Below are 19378 nucleotides of genomic sequence, written 5' to 3'. Positions count from 1 at the left end.
ACTGGGTGTGGAGATTACTAATAAATAAATAAATAAATAAAATAAACATAAAATAAATACATAATACATAAATATATACAAAAATAAATAGTTTCTGGTAAAAATACAATGAAAAACTCGAATACACCCAGTAAGAGTAGTAAGTATTATTTTGTGGAATTTGCTTGTTGGTTTATTTCTTTGTTAAGTAAACTCTAGGCCCAACTCGGGGCTCCAACTCACGACCCTCAGATCAAATGTCACATGTCCTAGTGACTGAGTCAGCCAGATGTCTCTAAGCACTTAATCTTTTATGTACAATTTTGAAACAGAAACACTTAAAACCTCCCTCTCCCCAAATCTCCGGAAATGGAAAACTTTTCAAAAGTTTGGCATATGAAGCATTTTAGTCTTTATCCCACTTAGAATGAATATTCCAGAAATAAAAGAGGATGCTGCCTCATGCCGAACTGAAATGACCCGTTATGTATGGTTTATGTATGGGTCAGTTACCTTCCTAATACCGGAAGCCTCTGAATTCAGAATATCATCAGACTCCAAAGGTTTCAGATAAGGGATTGTGGATTTGTCTAGGTATTGGGCCAACATGTAAACTGAGTTTATAGCTAAAATGTCTGGAAAACACAGGAGATAAGATATATCCTGAATGCTGACCTTTAACAGAAGTTTCCATTTCTGAAACAGGTTCTGATTTTTCTTCTCCATTAGACTCATCAACTTCTGCCACTGTTGTTAATTCTGGTTCACTCTTGTAGAGTCTATAATCCGGACCCTTGAAAAGATGACGTGCAATTAAAAAAAAAAAATTGCTACAAGTTTCTTTTAAAATGCTTACCTCTAAAGACTCAGATCAAACCCTGAAAGCTAAAAGTCTCAGCCAGCTATCTTGGGGACAGAGCACAACTGACATAGAGGTTATAACTGATATGGTCTTCAAATTAAGAATATTCCTCTTAGGGACAAAGTCATTAGAACATTTTTTATCATAGTAAACCTGAGGTCTGAAAATAATTATATAATATTAACTCAATTAGTCCTATTCCTTACCCTCCTACTTGTCTTCTAGCTTACCACATTTTACATTTCTTTAACCCCAAAGCTCTTATTTTCAGCCTCCATGGGTAATGAATATTTCTCCTTGGCAATGTCCACATCCTCTAAGTTTTCTTAAATGGAACGCCCACATCCTAACCCTTTTATCATGCCTAGTAACAATCTTTTTCATTCTTGCTTCTGATTTAAATATATAATTGTACCTTTAATATCCTGAAATGGTATATTTAAAATAAGACTTCTTAGACAAATGCAAAGTAAGCACTTTACAAAAACATTAGAAATACGAAATTATGAAGTATTAAATTGTAAAATTAAGAAATGAGAATGGTAAAACCAAAACAGGAAAAACACAGATAATAAGTTTACATATAAATAAAAAAAACAAAAAAAAACAAAAAAAGCACTGGCTCAAAGTGGGGTTATAATAAAAAAGAAAGACTGAGTGTAAAATAAGTTATCAAAAATGAGAGGGCATGTACATGATTGATTATTCTGTGGCTATTGAAGCCACTTACACAGTGAGATCCATTTCTTGGATATCCTTGAACTTGATGAATCTTCTTTTCTTCAGGCAGATGGACTGGGCCCCTGCTATAACAGAGCAAGGAGCTGCTATCACTGGGCAGAGGGGGGGTAATGGGAGGCTGCTCTGTAAAGTCATAGGACCGAGGAAGTGGAGGCCGAGGTGGGACTACTTCCTCTTCCTAAAGATTGTAGAATAGTCACCTTATTTAGATAAGCATATTGAATTAAGTATATCTAAATTCTTTGCAATGGTAAGTTAACTTAAAAAAATCACTTTAAGATAATTAAAGGGACACTGCCAAGCCAAAAGTCAGTTTCATATTGAAAAGTAAAATAATGTTTATGATAGCCAGTAACTGGGTCTTAAATATGGTTTTATCTAACTTTTTTCCCTGTAATATTCAGGTTAGCTTTAGTTGAAGCTCAAAATCAAAACAGATGTATGAGACTCCTGTGTTTCACTTTAAAAATAAAAGAAAATAATTTAAAAATCCTACTGCCTATTTGTTTTTGCAATTTTTAAGAAAAAAATAAATATTTCTTTTTGATTGGTTTTAATATAAAATTCAAAACCACAAATGCTTTCAATTAGGTTGACAGTATCTCTTTGTAGTTGTAATTTCTTTATGGTATACATGACACACAGAGAACTTATCCATCAATCATCTTATAAATTTTACCAAGAATAAGAAACAATGATAAATACTCAAATTACTTATATTAGAAAAAGTATGACAATGTTAAAGTTCTAACATAAATTCAAAGTAGTGATTCTATTAGTTTATTTATTTTTGCACTGAGGGAAGAAAAATTGTATCTGTTAGAAGTACCAAATTACTGAATCAGTGAAATTTCAAGATTAAAACAACAACTTAAATATATTTAGGAAACATTTTTGTTATGAAGAGAAGACAATAAAATTCCAATTCATGATTCATACATTTAAAATAATTTAGAGTTAGACAAACAATCCAAACTTACCTCGTTTTTGTACTTAACTGTTGAGAAAGGCTTTGATCCTGCCATACCTATTAAAAAAATTATGAAATGTAACTACTTACACTCAACATATCTTTTAAGTCTACATAAAAAAGGAATAATTTCATTTATTTTATTTATTTTTTAAAGTTCTTATTTTTAAGTAGTCTCTATAGCAGACATAGGGCTTGAGCTAACAAATCCCACAATCAAGAGTCACATACTCTACAGACTCAGCCAGCCAGGTGCCCCCATTTCACTTATTTTAAAAAGCCTTCAGTTCTAATCCCTCATTTATTAATGTTTTCAGAATTTGAAGCCAGTTACATTAAAAAATACAAGTTAAAATATCTAGTTTATTTTTATTTTTTGTTTATTAAGTATTTGCTTTTGTTTTTTTATTTTTGAAAGACAGAGAGCATGAGCGGGGGAGGACAGAAGATCCAAAGTGGGCTCCAGGCTGACAGTAGTAAGTCTGATGTGGGGATTGAACTCATGAATGTGGGGCTTGAATTCATGGACTATGGGATCATGACCTGAACTGAAGGTCATATTCATTCGACTAAGCCACCCATGTGCCCTTAAGTTTATTTTTGAGAGAGAGGGAGAAGGAAGTGGTGGAGGGGCAGATAGAAAGAGGGAAAGAATCCCAAGCAGGCTCCATGCTGTCAACGTGGAGCCTGATGCAGGGCTGGATCCCACAAACTATGAGATCATAAGTCAAACGTGAGCCAAAATCAAGAGTCAGACACTTAACTGACTGAGCCATCCAGGTGCCCCTAAATCTAGTTTAAATAAGGGTATAGGGAAAAGAGTTTTCTGAAGTACTACTGATGTAAATATAATCCAGTACAATTTTTTAAGAGGGCAATCTGTCAGTGCCTATCAAGTATCGAAGATGTGTGCTTATTTCCCACTTCTAATCCCTAAGTACTAGCATGTATGTTTAGTCATATACAGAAGAATGCTCATTACAGCAAGGCTAATGATAGAAAAAAAAACAAACTTAAAAACTGGAAACAAACTACATGTCCATCAACACAGAAATAATATTATAATACATTATAACAATAATTATACATTATAATTCATCTATACAATGAATTCTTACACAGCTATTACTGCACTGTACCATTAAGGAGAAACAAACCAAATTGTTGAAAAATAAGTATAGTATGATTCCATTTTCTGTTGTGGGGGAAAAATTCCTAAAAGCAAAACATTTTGTATACAATTAAACACATAAAACAGTAATTTATTTTTGTTGTGGGTGAGATTGACAGAACTTTTGCTTTTTACTTTCCAAACTTGTGTAATGATTCAATGTTATAAGAGTGCCTATTTTCTGATGTGAAAAATCCATTAACAAAGAAACCTAATTCTATGTTTCATTCCATTTATTTAAGAAAAAATTTATTTATTTTAAAGAAATCTCTACAACCGAGGGGCTCAAACTCGCAACCCTGAGATCAAGAGTTGTACGCTCTTCCGAATGAGCCAGCCAGATGGCTCTGTGTCACTCCATTTAGAATTAATATTTATGGTCAATTGCTGTGGAATAAAATATAAAGCTACTTTACCTGTTTCTGTAGTGCCCCTTTGCTGTTTGTGTTTACTCAGTCCTTCCATGACATCCTGAATTCTCCAAAGTTCTTTCTGAATCTGTGCACGCTGAATTCCTGCTGATTCGGTCTATCAGTAAAAAGAGACCACATACAGGAAAAAATAAAGTTGTAAACTACAATAATTATATATTTTTTAAAAATGAGAATTGCAGTAGATTAAGTTTTGAGGATACTTAATATGATCTATGTGACTCTTCCAATTTTGTGACTTCTGTGGCAAAGATAATAAAACCGAGAAAAAAATTCAATTTCTCAGACTTAAGTGCATTATTTCACATCTCTTCAATAAGCTTTGCCTTGCATTACTGCTGATCACAAGGGACTAAAAAATGGAAAACAAAAACCAATATAGAAACTCACTAAACCCAAATTTAAAAAAATATATTTTTAAGGGAAAAGAAAAAATAAATGGTAAGTATACTAATTTCTTAAGTTCTAGAAATTCTAGAAAATAAGATCATATTGGTCTTATTATTAGTCTTACTAAAATAAGATTCTAACAGAATGCTATGACTTTTATTGATACTTTGGATACAAAGAATTATGATTTTTGGAATGTAAATTTATTTTTTTTATAAAAGGGCAATGAAGTACAAACTGTCACATTAACCAATAACATTTTTATTCACTGAATATCAGTTTTTGACAAATGTAGATATTAGAATGAAATCAATATATTTTATCAGTAAGCTAAAAAAGTCCTCCGAGGGGTGAAAACATGCTTTCAAAATCTATAAACATGAAGACTATGTACTAATGCTACTTCAAAAAGGCACTACATAACCTTCGTTATCCAGTTTTCTAAGCTACATGGCTGGAAGCATCCAAGTAAAATAAGGAAATATTCACACAAGACCCAAACACCATGATAACTCAGAGATGCGAATACTGACATAGACTTCTAGGGAATGAATTTCAGTTATAAAAACTAGATGTGTGCACATGTTCTATATAGAATATAGATTTTTGCAATAATTAAAAAAATATATAGAAAAAGTATACAATGAAAGTCTCATTTTTGTATTATTTCTCACTTATCTGATTACTGGTGCAAACAATATTCAAACACTTGTTAGCAATCTGAGTTTTACTTTCTATAGATTAAAGCTAGTCATATTTTCCATCCATTTTTCTAATGTATGCTTCTCCAAACCAAAAAGAAAATTCCTTGCAGATGTAAATAGTAACTTTTGTTGAGTTAGTGGTCAACAATACTTCTCCCCGGTATGTCATCTTTTTAAGTTTTTGTTGCCTTCATTGTTTTTTTACTTATTACTTTAAAAAAACATAAGTTCTATGCTCAACGTGGGGCTTGAACTCACAACCTTGAGATCAAGAGTTACTTACTCTACTGACTGAGCTAGGCGGGTGCTCCGCTTACTTACTTATCAGTATGTTTTATGTGTCTGATGCTATTTTAAGTGCTTCAAAAATATCAACATACTTAGCCATTATAATAACCCAGTAAAGGTAGGCACTATTATGACCAAATTTACATAGGGTTACAAGCATGAAGTGACTTTTATTGCTTTCTTAAACATATATTATCTCCACTTCTTAGTGTTCTTTGAGACAGGTATTATTGTTCCATTTTATAGACAAGAAAATTAACACTTGGAACTTGATTCCAGATCTGACTGTTCATGCTAAATGGTGATGCATCTTCCCCTATTCAATAATGTATCAAAAGTCTATAGGCTAATTACAATTTGATAAGAAAGAGAAATTTAATATAGAATGGATTAGAATACATTTTTATTTTTTGATTTTTGAGTAATCTCTACACCCAATATTGGGGCTTGAATTTATAACCCTGAGATCAAGAGTTGTATGCTCTTCTGACTGAATCAGCCAGGTGCCCCAGCTTAAATTTTATATAATATAAATTACCCTTTATTGAATAAGTCCACGTAATTCAACACTTTATTTATTTATTTATTTTAATTCAACACTTTAATACTAACTTCCATATAGTTAGCTAGGAACACAAAATATGACAGTGATCACACCATGTACCCAACAGAATAAAGAACTTTTAAACAATGAGAGATGGGCTACTGTGTGGGATAATAAGAATCCTATTATTAGAAATATTAAAGCCTAGGTCTTAGGTGGCCAGTAGTATAAAAACTGTTCAGGGCATGCATGAATCTCACAAGGTGGGTTGTTGGGGTGAGTCAAAACCAGTTGAGAAAATGCAAAAAACCATTCACTTCTGTACCTGAACTTCACCAAGGCGATCTAGCTGTTCTTGCATCTGGTTCCTGGTAACAGTCACATCATATTCTAACTTATCATACTCTCTCCATGCTCGTTCCAGTTCCTAAAATCAAAGAGCTGTCATTACTTTAAAGGGGAAAATGTGCTCTTATATTGTTATCACTGCAATGACATGCTTTCTAGATTTTAGAAAATTGTGTAAGTTTATACTGGGTGAATAAAAACTTTCGTAATTCATTTTCCTTTCCTATAATTCATTTTCCCTTTACTTTCCTGTTTTAAAGCACTTTCTTAACTGCCCTGACTAAAATTTCTCCATAAGTAAAAATACTACATAGGTTGTATTTTAGCATGTTGGATTTTCACTAATACCAGAAGCCTAACAAAACTTTACCTGGAATAAATTTACAGTAATGTAATTAGGTTAGCTGAATTAGAAAACTAATTAGAAACTTAATTCACTAAACAACTCAGTGAATTCTGCCCACAGAGACTCAATATATATGCTACCCACCTCTTCTTTTCTCCTTTGGAAAAAAAAAATCACCCCAACTCTAAAATCACAGAGAGGTTTTTCATATTTGGTCTTTAACCACTCGTCATCTAGTGAATATGGAATGATTCTACAAATGGTCAAAAATACACCATCATTTCACTGTTTCAGAACTCTATTCTATGGGAGTACACGTATTCTTCTACGAGCTGTAATTACTCCTCAGACATTTCAGAGTGGTATGAAGTCAACAAATTGATAAAGTAAGACAGGGGCTTTGATCAGTTTTATCATTAGTGTCGAGTGTGACGTTAGCAAATGTAACACAACCAACAAATACATGCTGAATGCTGTTGTGCAATGAATTAATAACTCTGCTCTAAGAACCGTTCATTAACAGAGATTTCTTGCCCTGAACTGTGCTGAATGAAGCTGCCCTGAGAAATGTCAGTTTAACAACAGGAAAGATCTTGGGATAAGGCAAGAGGAGGCTGAGTGTGGAGGAAAAGGTACTTAAAATAATCTTAACAGTTTTTTTTAAAATGTTTATTTGAGTGAGAGTGTGCGCATGAATGGGAGAGGGGCAGAGAGAGAAGAAGACAGAGAATCCCAAGCAGGCTCCATGCTCAGCATAGAACCCAATGAGGGACTTGATCTCACAACTGAGAGATCACGACCTGAGCCAAAATCAAGAGTCGAGAGCTTAACCGACTGAGCCACTCAGGTGTCCCAACAGGACTTTTTTTTTTAAAAAAAAATTTTTTTTAATGTTTTATTTCTAGGAGAGAGAGAGAGACAGAGAGTGAGTGGGGGAGGGGCAGAGAGAGAGGGAGACACAGAATCTGAAGCAGGTTGCAGGCTCTGAGCTGTCAGCACAGAGCCCGACGCGGGGCTCGAACCCACGAACCGCGAGATCATGACCTAAGTGAAAGTCGGACGCTTAACCGACTAAGCCACCCAGGCGCCCCCCAACAGGACTTTTTAAATTGAAGAATAGTTGACACATGATACACAATAATCTTAACAGTTTGTTTTTTTTTGTTTAAAATAAAAATTTTTATGTCTTTATTTTGAGAGAGAGAGACAGAGAGTGAGTGGGGGAGGGGCAGAGAGAGAGGGAGACACAGAATCTGAAGCAGGTTGCAGGCTCTGAGCTGTCAGCACAGAGCCCGATGCGAGGCTCAAACCCATGGAGGTCGTGACCTGAAGAGATCATGAAATCATGAGCTGAAGTCGGACGCTTAACCGACTGAGCCATCCAGGCGCTCCTAATCTTAACAGCTTGTTTGTAAAGGTTCTCTTAAAGAGTTATTTTACTTTTCATTCTGTGCAACTAGCTTAAAATTACTTTTTAAAACATAGGTAATGGAAAGTTATTCAAGGTATACATTTCTAAAAATTAAAATGAGTGTTAGAATATGGCCATTTGGAATAATTGCTTCTTGAATATAAGATTTTCCTTAAGCAGGTTTTACAATGAATTATATTTTTTTAAAACGTAAAGATAAACCACTGGAGATTTTCTTTTAAAGGTTTATTTTGAGAGAGAGAGAGTAACTGTGCAAGCAGGGAAGGAATATATATAGAGAGAACCCCAAGCAGGCTCTGTGCTGTCAGCACAGAGCCTGATGTGGGGCTCGATCTCATGAACTGTGAGATCATGACCTGAGTTGAAATCAAGAGTTAGATGCTTAACCAATTGAGCCACCCAAGTGGCCCACCACTGGAGATTTTTTATCATCTCTTTTAACTGACTTCACAATTAATAAAAATTTTAAAAGGCAAAGTGATAAAGGACTAACAATTTTTATGTCATCTACATTGTGTAAAGATTAGTCTCCTTACTTGGCTTCAACATTTACTTGAATAAATAAGGATATTATTCTTCTTTAATAAAATTTGCCTCTAACATCTTCTAATTTGTGTACATCACAAAAATTACAAATTTAAATGGTGGGCCTTTAAAGGCTTTAGGGAGGGTAAAATGAAGATGACAGACCCAATAGCCAACCAGTAATTAAGTACAGATGGCACTGCCAGGCTAATACCTGACCTCTCTTGTAGAAAAGCCAGTTTCAGGGTGGATCCAAAGGCTATAGAGGCATCTACATGTCAGAACATTTTAGGATGGTAAGAATCCTTGTCTTTCTCATGGAAACACATAATCTAGAGCTAGGGAATGAGAACCAGAAATTATTTTCAGGGTAAAGAAACACAATATACTTTCAATTTTTCTAGGCTGGAAAGTGCACTCTAACATATGGCCAAGTCCCATAATCCTCCTGGGCTTATCTGCTTCCACCTTCACCTCTGGGCTCCTCAAACATGATTATACACGGGCAGAACACAAATCAGTAGGGAACGGCAAAGAAAGGGGCAGCATTGGCAAAACATCAGTTTCTCCCAATACCTGGCTGAGCATTTCATTAAAGAATTAAAAAAAATTTTTTTTATGTCTTTATTTTGAGAGACAGACAGAGAGAGAGAGTGGGGGAGGGGCAGAGAGAGAGGGAGACACAGAATCTGAAGCAGGCTCCAGGCTCTGAGCTGTCAGCACAGAGCCCAACGTAGGGCTCAAATCCACGGATTGTGAGATCATGACCTGAGTCGAAGTCGGACACCTAACTGACTGAGCCACCCAGGCGCCCCTTCATTAAAGAATTTAATGGATTACACAAGTACCATGTTGAAAATCTTTAAACATGACCTTACAGGTTTTTTTGATCAAGAAGATAATATACAAGTATGACAAGGCAATTAAAAGGGGTAATGACTTTTAAATATACAGTTATCTAAAAATCACAAGCATTTAAGTCAGGAAAAAGCGCTTTTGATAAAAATGTGGAGAGTTTCATGCTATATACAGTTAAAAGAATGAATGAAATTTTGCAATCTACAAACCATATGGATGACTCTCACCATGTTAAAAGAAGCCAAAGAGTATATACTATATGATTTCATCCTTTTAGAGTTCAAACATAAGCAAAAAGCTAACATACAGTTTAAAAGTCAGGTAGTGGTGTTCCAGGGAACAGTCACTGGTCACAGAGCTTCTGGAATGCTAGTAAAATTCAGTGTCTTGATATGGATGTCAGCCATATCTATGCACATGGATTGTGTACATGGATTATATGTCTGATAATATGTTATACTCTAACAAAGGCAAAAAAGAAAAGTATGTGCATATGTAAGATTGTTACAGGGATGGCAGAAGACGTCTCAAGAATTTGACTTGGTCTAACTTCAGGATGGGGAACAGAGTAACTTTTAATCGTGGTGACTTCTTTATACTGAGATGAGACCTGGCCATTATGGGGGGAAAAAACCTTCAAGTAGGTCTGCAACACTGAGATGCAATGAAATGTCAGGCTACCAAAAATGAGGATTTTAATATTTAAAATGGAACTATAGTGATTACATATTTTGATCTTTATTAAGAAAGTAATAGGACCAATGATTCATTTCCAAGTTTTTAATGTAATAAGATCTTTCTTTTTTCTTTTTTTTTTTTAAGATTTGATTTTTAAGTAATCTCTCTACACCCAACATGGGGCTTGGATCAAACTCATAACCCTGAGATCAAGAGTCGCATGCCCTACTGACTGAGCCAGCCAGGCACCCCACCTTTTCTTTTCTAGAATCAACCATAACTTATAACCAAATCCACCCATGGGAACAGTTACACAATATGCTATTACAAATAAATGTGTTATCTTTATTTATAACCTTTAACTTGTACCTGTGTTTCTCTTCTAATCTCCTTGAAATAAAACTATACTCCATCTGAAAGAATTAGTTATTGTTTACTGTACAAATTTGAGAAGTAATATATTTGTATAATTATAAATGTAGAAAAGCTAGTATGTAGGGCAAGAAAAAGAAAGAAATAACTATTATTGTGCTACACTTTTGTTAGCATTTTCATGGATTTTATTTTAACCTTTTTCAGACATACACAATGTTCAAATACACACCAAAGTAGGGCCCACTCCAAATTCAACAGTTATGGGTACAGAGCCCATCTGGTTTCATCTATAGTACTCATATTCTACTATCTTTGTGGGCTTATTTGATTTTATTTAAATTTTTTTTAATGTTTAGTTTTGAGAGAGAGAGAGGCGGGGGAGAGACGGTGCAAGTTGGGAAGGGGCAGAGAGAGAGGGAGACACAGAATCCAAAGCAGGGTCCAGGCTCTGAACTGTCAGCAGAGTCCAATGTGGGGATTGAACTCACAAACTGTGAGATCATGATCTCAGCTGACATTGGACACTTAACCGACTCAGCCACCCAGGCGCCCCTGTGGGATTATTTTAAAGCAAACACCAAGCATCATATCATCTATAAATACTTCAGCATGTATTTCTAAAGAAAAGAAAGCAAAATGGAAAAAAAAAACCATGGAAATTCTTACTTTTAAAATCATTAATATGCATTCCTTAGAAAATTTTCCCCTGTTCTCCTCTCTATTCCCTTACTACTTATTTAAAAGCATTTTTTAAAATGTTTATTTATTTTTGAGAAAGAGAGAGAGTGCAAGTGGGGGAGCAACAGAGAGAGATTAAGACACAGAATCTGAAGCAGGCTCCAGGCTCTGAGCTGTCAGCACAGAGCCTTACGCGGGGCTTGAACCCATGAACTGTGAGACCATGACCTGAGCCAAAGTCAGACTGAGCCACCCAGGATCCTCTCTATTCCCTTGCTACTTATATGGGGACGAGATTGGGTCACTTACTCTGCAGAATTTCTTGTATTCTACTTTTTGCTAACTGAATTCCTGTGGGATTCCTTTGCATGCTTTTCCATTTGCTTTATTTCTTATAAACTTGTAATTCTGAGGCTTGCTGACATTTGGATTTGATTTTTTATTAAAAATAGCTTGCAATTGTTGTTGGGCACTGTCTTCTGTACTAAATCAGGAGGTATATCACATCTGCCTACCTCTTTTAGGGGGGATGTTGTAATTATAAAATAGCCAAGTATTTAGAAATTATTTCAAAATCTTTCAAAATGTATTCCATGCCAATTCATAGATATTGATGAAACTACTGCAAAAAATTACATTTTACTATAGCCATGATTCTCAGAAACTCTTTATTACATTGAGAATGAGTATATTAAGATATTTAATGTGTAAACTTCTCCCCAAGGCAGTTCATTTGTCCGGCTTTCTTGCCCCTGTAAGTTTATGATCCTAAACTCTAGCATATCCACTGGAGTCCAGTATATCCACTGGAGTCTAAAATCTGTTTACTCAAGGTCCTCTTGCTAGAATCCAGCTTAGAATACAAATCAGTTCAAAGGGAGTCTATACGTATTGTTTATTCACTGTAATCCTGGGCAATCTGTCTCAGTTTTCCATTTTTAACATAGTAATAGTACCATTTCAAGGGATAATGGGGATTAAGTACATGTAAAGCCCTTAGTCTGGCACCTAATAATTGTTCCAAAAATATTCATGATTATTATTATTACTTCATATAATGGTATGATTTCATAGTGGGTAAATGCATAAACCACCAGCATTATTTAGCATAAATGGGGGGGCCTCTATACCTCTCTTATGATGTCTGAAATTCCAATTTTAGAGTTTTGAGTAAGATGATCTAAATTTGATCCCAAGTACCAGAAACTACAAGTTATGTGACTACATAGGTAGTGAGGTAGATTAGAAGGTACAGAAGCCCTAGAATTAAAAAGTCCTTGATTTAGGTGTTGTTTCTTTCCTTATTAGTTATATCACCTATGCCAAGTCATTTAGCCTCCATGGGCCTCAGTTTATCTGTACAGTGAAGATAATAAAAATGAAAATAAACTGAGATAATAATTATATTTATTTTGCATATGATTTTCTTAAAGATCAAACCAGATAACAGGTGAGAAACACAGAATTACAAATATATTTTGCTGCCATTATTGGATGATTACAAAATATTTGGTTCCTTGAACTGCTAGGTAGAGTAATTGAAGCACCTGTTGAACTGATAAAACCTAAGAATATTTCTCTTCCATTTGGAGGCCTAATGTAAATTCTTCAAGAGAGGTGACTGCAGTGGATGTTTATGGAACTCCACACCATATCCCTTTTGTCCACTTAATTTCAAGGAATCGCATTAAGTTCCATGCCTGCTAGTGTCCATGGCAAGCAAGCTAAGGCAGTTTGGAAGTATGGGTGAATGAGGGACACTGGGGCAACTTCAGCCAGTGAGTGATACACACCCTGGCCTCCCAGACTTGGGTAGAAAATTCTGAGGCATTCTGCTCATTTCTTCAAATAGTCCCCAGTGGCCTACAATGGGAACCAGCTTGGTAGTGAAACCTTCATAGGGCTGTCTCCCTCTGTCTCATTCTGTACACTCTCTCACTTCTGCTTCCAGCAAAGATCCCAAAAGAAGATGGTGATGGTGACACATTGCAAGATTTCAAGTGTACCTGATTGCTATAACAACCTTTGCTACTAATCAGGCTTAGGTAAAAAGAAGTAGAACCAAGGTGAGAACACAGAGGCACTAGGTGCTTACAGTACGTAAGTTTGTTGGATGGGGCTTACGGAAAGAAGATACAATATCAAGAATTTAATGAAACACCACAAGAACACCGCTTTACATGCTTGCCTTGTGTTAATCCTAGTTTTATTTACCCAAATGGCCAACCAGGTGAGGAGAAGACGTTCTCAGAATCAAAGCTTTCATCTCTGGAGGCATTAATTTTATGCCTCTTGGATCTTTTATATATCATGGCTTGGATTTGAACCAATGACCTCAATCAACTGCAAAAGAATCAGAAGAATCCTTTGGGATTCTGCTAGCACAAATGTAATTCAATTTTAAATCTAATCAACATCCACCCAGTGTCAACCATATGCCCAATATGATGTCAGGCATCATTTGTAGTCTTGAGCTGTAAGTATGAACAAGTTTACCAAGATAGAACTAACATCGATTGTATTCTGTGTAGTAAGACATGTCTTGGAAGAACGTATTGAGGGTTTGTAATGACCAATGAATAATGCTAAAGGCAAAGAAAAAGAAACCTGGAAAGTGATTTCATGGCATAACAACCAAAAAAAAAAAAGGGGATAATCAAACATAATAATTTTCTATTAAAACATTTTTAACAAAACTTCCATCAGAGTTAGAGTTAATCTTGGGATAAAGCAAACTGTAAGCCTCTGATCAAATTTAAGTTACTTAACCCATTTGTTAAGGGGAAAAAAAAAGAGAACAATTCAATTGAATACTATACATCCTCAAAATTTTCTAAAACAGATACCAAATCATGAAATAGTTCCTAACTACATTTTGATTCAACTCAGGTTGCCATAGAGATAGTGAGTTTTTCATTCGGTTGGCATTGACAGCTTAGCCCCATTCCCCCTTTCTAATGTCATATTCTTGATCCTCTATTCCAGTCAGTTACTTCTATTTCTTGTAGAAGAACATGTCTCCTACATTCTTATCTCGGTGTCATGGTTCAAGGTGTTTCATCCTGTATGGACCTCTCCTTACTGCCCTTCCTACCCAATCCTACCCGCCATGGGTTAACTAAGGGACTACTTCCTAGTAGACCGCATTTAGGTGCCACTATTTCCTTTGTGACTATGTTATAAAAGTCTATGTAGATTTAAGTCTTCAGAGATTCTGCTTAGAAGACCTGGGATTGAGTTCTAGGCACAGCATTGATTAGCTCTGTAACACTGGGTAAGTCATCTGGTTCAATCATCAAAATGTTAACACACATCCTACAGTGCTGGATGCTAGTGCTACACAGATGAATGAGATAGAGTCTGATATCAAGGAGTTCACAACTGAAAGGATATTAAATTCTTTTTCATTTCTTCTTGAGAGTGTGTGTGAAAGAGGGGAGGGGCAGAGAAATAATCTCAACCAGGCTCCTGCACTGTCAGCACGGAGCCTGATGAGGGGCTTGATCACACAACCTGTGAGACCATGACGTGAGCTGAAACGAAGATTCGGATGCTTAACCGACTGAGCACCCAGGTGCCCTGAAAGGGTCTATGAACCTTACAGTGTAATAGAATCAAATGAAATAATGGAAACAACAGTATTTAAAAATAGGAATGGTATATTAAATATAAGGCATTTAAGAATCACAAAAAGTATGCTTTGATTTATTTCCAATCATGGTAGATTCCTTTAAAACTTGCTCATGTTTGGAATATGAATTCAGTGTTTAGAACTGAAGCCATGTTGAAATTCTGGTATCTTGTCAGTTTGGAAAGACCTCTCTTAGTTAAGCTATAACTGTTTAACTGTTTGTGGACCTTTTTTTTTTTTTTTAATGTTTATTTTATTTTTGAGAGAGAGAGAGCATGAGTGGGGGTGGAGAGGTACGGAGAAAGGAGAAGACAGGGAATCCAGAGCAGGCGCTATGCTGATACAGAGAGCCCAGTGTGGGGCTTGAATTCACCAACCATGAAATCATGACCTGAGCTGAAGTCAGACACTTAACAGACTGAGTCATACAGGTGTCCCTGTCTGTGGACCTTCTTAAAAGGTAGCTGCTCCCTGCCTGAAGTTATAGACAAGGGTATATTAGCAGTTTTCTATAACTGGTAGCTTCTGCTAGGATTTTTCTTTCAAAAGGCTGCTTGGGTAGGAGTTCTTACTAGGTTTACAGATAACTATCAGAAGATCTAACACAAACTGTTTAAACTCAAAATAGTCCATTTATAAACTCTAAAAATTTTAGATTTGATAATTCCAAGAGATTCTTTATAAACTGACACAACTATGGGTTAAAAGGTCCTAATTATATTTCCTACTCAAACCTATTATCAAAGCTGAGACCACACCGTAGCTATGATAGTGTCAATGGCTTCTTGGAAGCATTTCTCAGGGGCCTTTTATTGACATGGTTGGTTAAAGGAATCCAATTACCATCTTCCCAAATTATTCTAACCCCCTAAAATCTATGAATTATTTTTTTTTTAAAGATTTTATTTTTAATTAATCTCTACATCCAACGTGGGGCTCAAACTCACAACCCTAAGATCAAGAGTCACATGCTCTACTGACTCAGCTACTCAGGTGCCCCAAAATACTTATTTTCTTAATGTAATAAATATTAACATATTTAAAGGTTTTCATCTGAATAATACATAAATAGGAGTATTTATCTCCCTTGTAAAACAAGTATTTCACAAGGAAGAGAATGCTCACTCTAAGAGAAAGAATTACATTTATTTTGCATCAGAAAACAAATCACCCTTTTATTACTAATAACAAATCAATTTCTTGTTATAGTAAAGAACAATCCTAAAGACAGTTTAATTACACAGAAACATAAACAGAAGTCAGGCAGAGAAGGACAAATATCATATGTTTGCACGTATAGGAGGATTAGGAGGAACTTAACTGAGGACCATGGGGGAGAAGAAGTGGGCAAATGGTGGGGGAGAGGGAGAGAGGCAAACCATGAGAGACTCTTGAATGCTGAGAAACAAACTGAGGACTGATGGGTGTGGGGGGGAGAGGGGTGATGGGCATGGAGGAGGGCACTTGTGGGGATGAGCACTGGGTGTTATATGGAAACCAATTTGACAATAAACTATTTGTAAAAAAAAACCAAAAAAAACAACAACAACAGAAAAACAGAAAAAAAAAAACTGCATAAAATGTCAGTGACCCTTACTAGAAGAAATCTGTTACTTACGGCAGTGGCTCGAGAGAGTTCTCTACACGTACTAAGCAGTCCATTTTGTAAATCGTCCCTCTGTAACACCACGGTCTGAATGGCTGCCGGGTTATCTGCATTCATTTCTATCTCTTGGCTGGCTGATAGCAAAGCTTGCTCAAGCGTGTACTATTATAATAAAAAGAATTATACTTAATGTTCTGCATCATCGAATTAATTCTTTTTACTTTAGTTATCAGTGTCCTGATGATAACTATATAAGGTAACATCAATTGTAGATAATAAACATAACTGTCCTACTTTCTCCTTGTGCAGTTGCTGAAGTTTCTCTTCTAGAGCATGTACCACTTTATCTTGTTCACATAACCGGCTTAACTTGGCCTAGGTTAGAAGAGAAAATCCACTGTTAGCAAATTTTTATTTTTCCTGTAGTTGGAGGTAGGTGTAATAAGAAAACACATTTAAAATAGCCATAGAATACCTAATTAGGCCAATCTTTATTTCAATCAATAAAATAAAAATTAAAATAGCTTTTAAAGGCACAATGCTTAACAAACATGCATATGAAGTGAAGAAGCATTTCAACCATACTATTTAACCTACACAATTCAAAATATTCATAATCAAGCAGTCTCATAACTTTAAACAAAAGATTGCTTCTAATGCAATAATACAAATAAAAATTTGTTAAATGGAGGAAAAAAATCACTTGTGATAGTTTAAATGTTTTGAATTCTTGGTATTACCCCAATTCCTAATTATGAAAATATCAGAGGGTACTCCATTAAAATTTCAATACTAAAATAAACCAGTTCTCCAGATGTCTGAGATAAACTGCAAATATGCCTCAAACCTTATTATATAATGACAAGCAAGTAATTGGAGATTTCACTTTCTCTGCCATGGATCTGTTAAAGTAACTACCTTATCTTTATTAGATGGCAAAACTCAAGCTATACCAAATGCCATATATTGAAATGAGAAGGTATAACTCAATGGAATAAAACCAGGGGACATGAGGGAAGAATGAGATACTGTAAAAGTAAAGAATGAACGGCAGGTCAGCCAATCTAATTATTAACTGTATTAATTGTATTTTAGATACAATTAAAAAAGAAGACTAAAATTTAAAAAGAAGCAGTTACAGAATTTCTAGAGACTGATAACCTTCTCTAGAAGACAAAGACAATTTTACTTTGTCTCCAGTTCTCCATACATTTTTTTTGGATCAGCAATAGTCTTTTACTTAAGAAAATTTTTTTATTTTAGAGATAGAGAACATGTACATGTTCAAGAGAGANAGAGGGGGGGGAGAGAGAGAGAGAGAGGGAGAGAGAGAGAGGGAGAGAGAGAGAGAGAATATCCCAAGTAGGCTCTACACTCACTGTGGAGCCTGACCTGGGCTTGATCCCATGACCCCGGGACCACACCTGAACCCAAATCAAGAGGTTCTCAACCAACTGAGGCACCCAGGTGCCCACAGTCTTTTACTTTCATTTAAGTTATTTTTCCTAAATTCAATTGTTAATTATGGGGAGGGGGGATAGTTACGAATAGAGGAGTGATGATATAATTTAATCTAAGTATAAAAGAAAAAATGCTAATTTATTTGATGTCATTTTGGAGGGCAAGGGAGAAAGAGTAAGTTTTTTGTCATGCTTATTTCCAATGTTTTGGCAGAGAATATAACAGAATACTCATAATACATATAGAGCATACTAACACTTACATCAATATCCACTTCTTCAGGTCTGTATTTGTATAATGTGCCTCTACATTCATCTTGTGACAGCTATAGGGGAAAATGTCAGGTAGCAAGTTTAAAAATAATATTTAAAAAACATATTTAGCCTATAGTTAACATTTTAGATTTATATACAAAAATGGGATTTTAATGATTCTTATACTTTAAGAAGTTTAATTCAAACACAGATCATTACAAAAGCAGAAAAATATTTAACAGTGATACAATATGTAAGATACATAAAAATGATGTTAACTTAAGCTTGTCAAACAAAATAATAAGTTGGTCAAATAAATTATACAGAACCTTACATTTTCCATTTGCAAGACACACATTATTTTAATGTAAAATTGACAAATACAATCATAGCAACTGTATTGAATCAAATATTCAAACCAGGCATATTTCAGCAGCCAGAACCATCCTTCACGGTATACACATAATCACACAACTGTGTATGTGTACACTCAATGCCAACACACCTCAGTACAACTTTATTAACAAAACCTGTAACATACTGTATACATATACATAATATATAAACACACATACACAATATAGACTTATCTTGTTCTTCTGTCTTAAGAACTAAAAGATAATGGGGGAAAAGGATGGGTTTAATTGAAAAAAGGAAACTCATTCAAAACCTCATAAAACTGAAAGCCTATGTTATAAACTATGAATAGTCAAACTGCATAAAAAGTTTATATGTGTTCTTTGATACCATTTTTTTTTATTACACTATTAAGAAATGATTGTTCAGTACACTTAAACATCCTTTCTTCAAGCTCCTTCCCAATATCTTTTGGTTAAACAAATCTTCATTTTTGCTTGTATTGTATCAAGATTTCAAAAGCCATCCTAGTCAGTTATACCACAGATCATCACATCAGAGCCTCTGCAAGCGATATTTCACTCTCTCCCTGGTCTTTTGCCTTTATATTGACTGCTAGACAGTAACAAAAATATAATTGGGAAAACTTACTTGGGCTCATCACATATTTACTAACTGGCACACTTTTTCTCAAAGTGGGGACGGGAATAATGTATCCCCACTACATTCCAGATTGGAAAATTAAACTT

At 35.1% G+C, this 19378-nt stretch overlaps 1 protein-coding gene across 6 annotated transcripts in view; it reads right to left on the bottom strand.

The window, feature by feature from the left end:
• The window catches only part of LOC144243374 (pleckstrin homology domain-containing family A member 5), a 237017-nt gene that overhangs the window by 17168 nt on the left and 200471 nt on the right, over positions 1 to 19378 (bottom strand). For 3 of the 6 annotated variants that reach the window (XM_077778393.1, XM_077778395.1, XM_077778391.1), the window contains 8 exons: positions 18281 to 18343; positions 16852 to 16932; positions 16570 to 16719; positions 6406 to 6507; positions 4140 to 4251; positions 2563 to 2609; positions 1572 to 1760; positions 655 to 772 (listed from right to left, as the gene is read on the bottom strand). In XM_077778393.1, the coding sequence (XP_077634519.1) occupies positions 655 to 772; positions 1572 to 1760; positions 2563 to 2609; positions 4140 to 4251; positions 6406 to 6507; positions 16570 to 16719; positions 16852 to 16932; positions 18281 to 18343 (862 nt within the window). Of the gene's footprint in view, positions 1 to 654; positions 773 to 1571; positions 1761 to 2562; positions 2610 to 4139; positions 4252 to 6405; positions 6508 to 16569; positions 16720 to 16851; positions 16933 to 18280; positions 18344 to 18847; positions 18884 to 19378 lie in introns of all 6 variants that reach the window. The other 3 variants (XM_077778394.1, XM_077778396.1, XM_077778397.1) reach the window with 2 other exon arrangements.

This window comes from Crocuta crocuta, unplaced genomic scaffold (assembly GCF_008692635.1).
Source record: "Crocuta crocuta isolate KB4526 unplaced genomic scaffold, BGI_CrCroc_1.0 scaffold1173, whole genome shotgun sequence".
Classification (NCBI taxonomy): Eukaryota; Metazoa; Chordata; class Mammalia; order Carnivora; family Hyaenidae; genus Crocuta; species Crocuta crocuta.
This window is presented reverse-complemented; position numbering and strand designations above follow the sequence as displayed.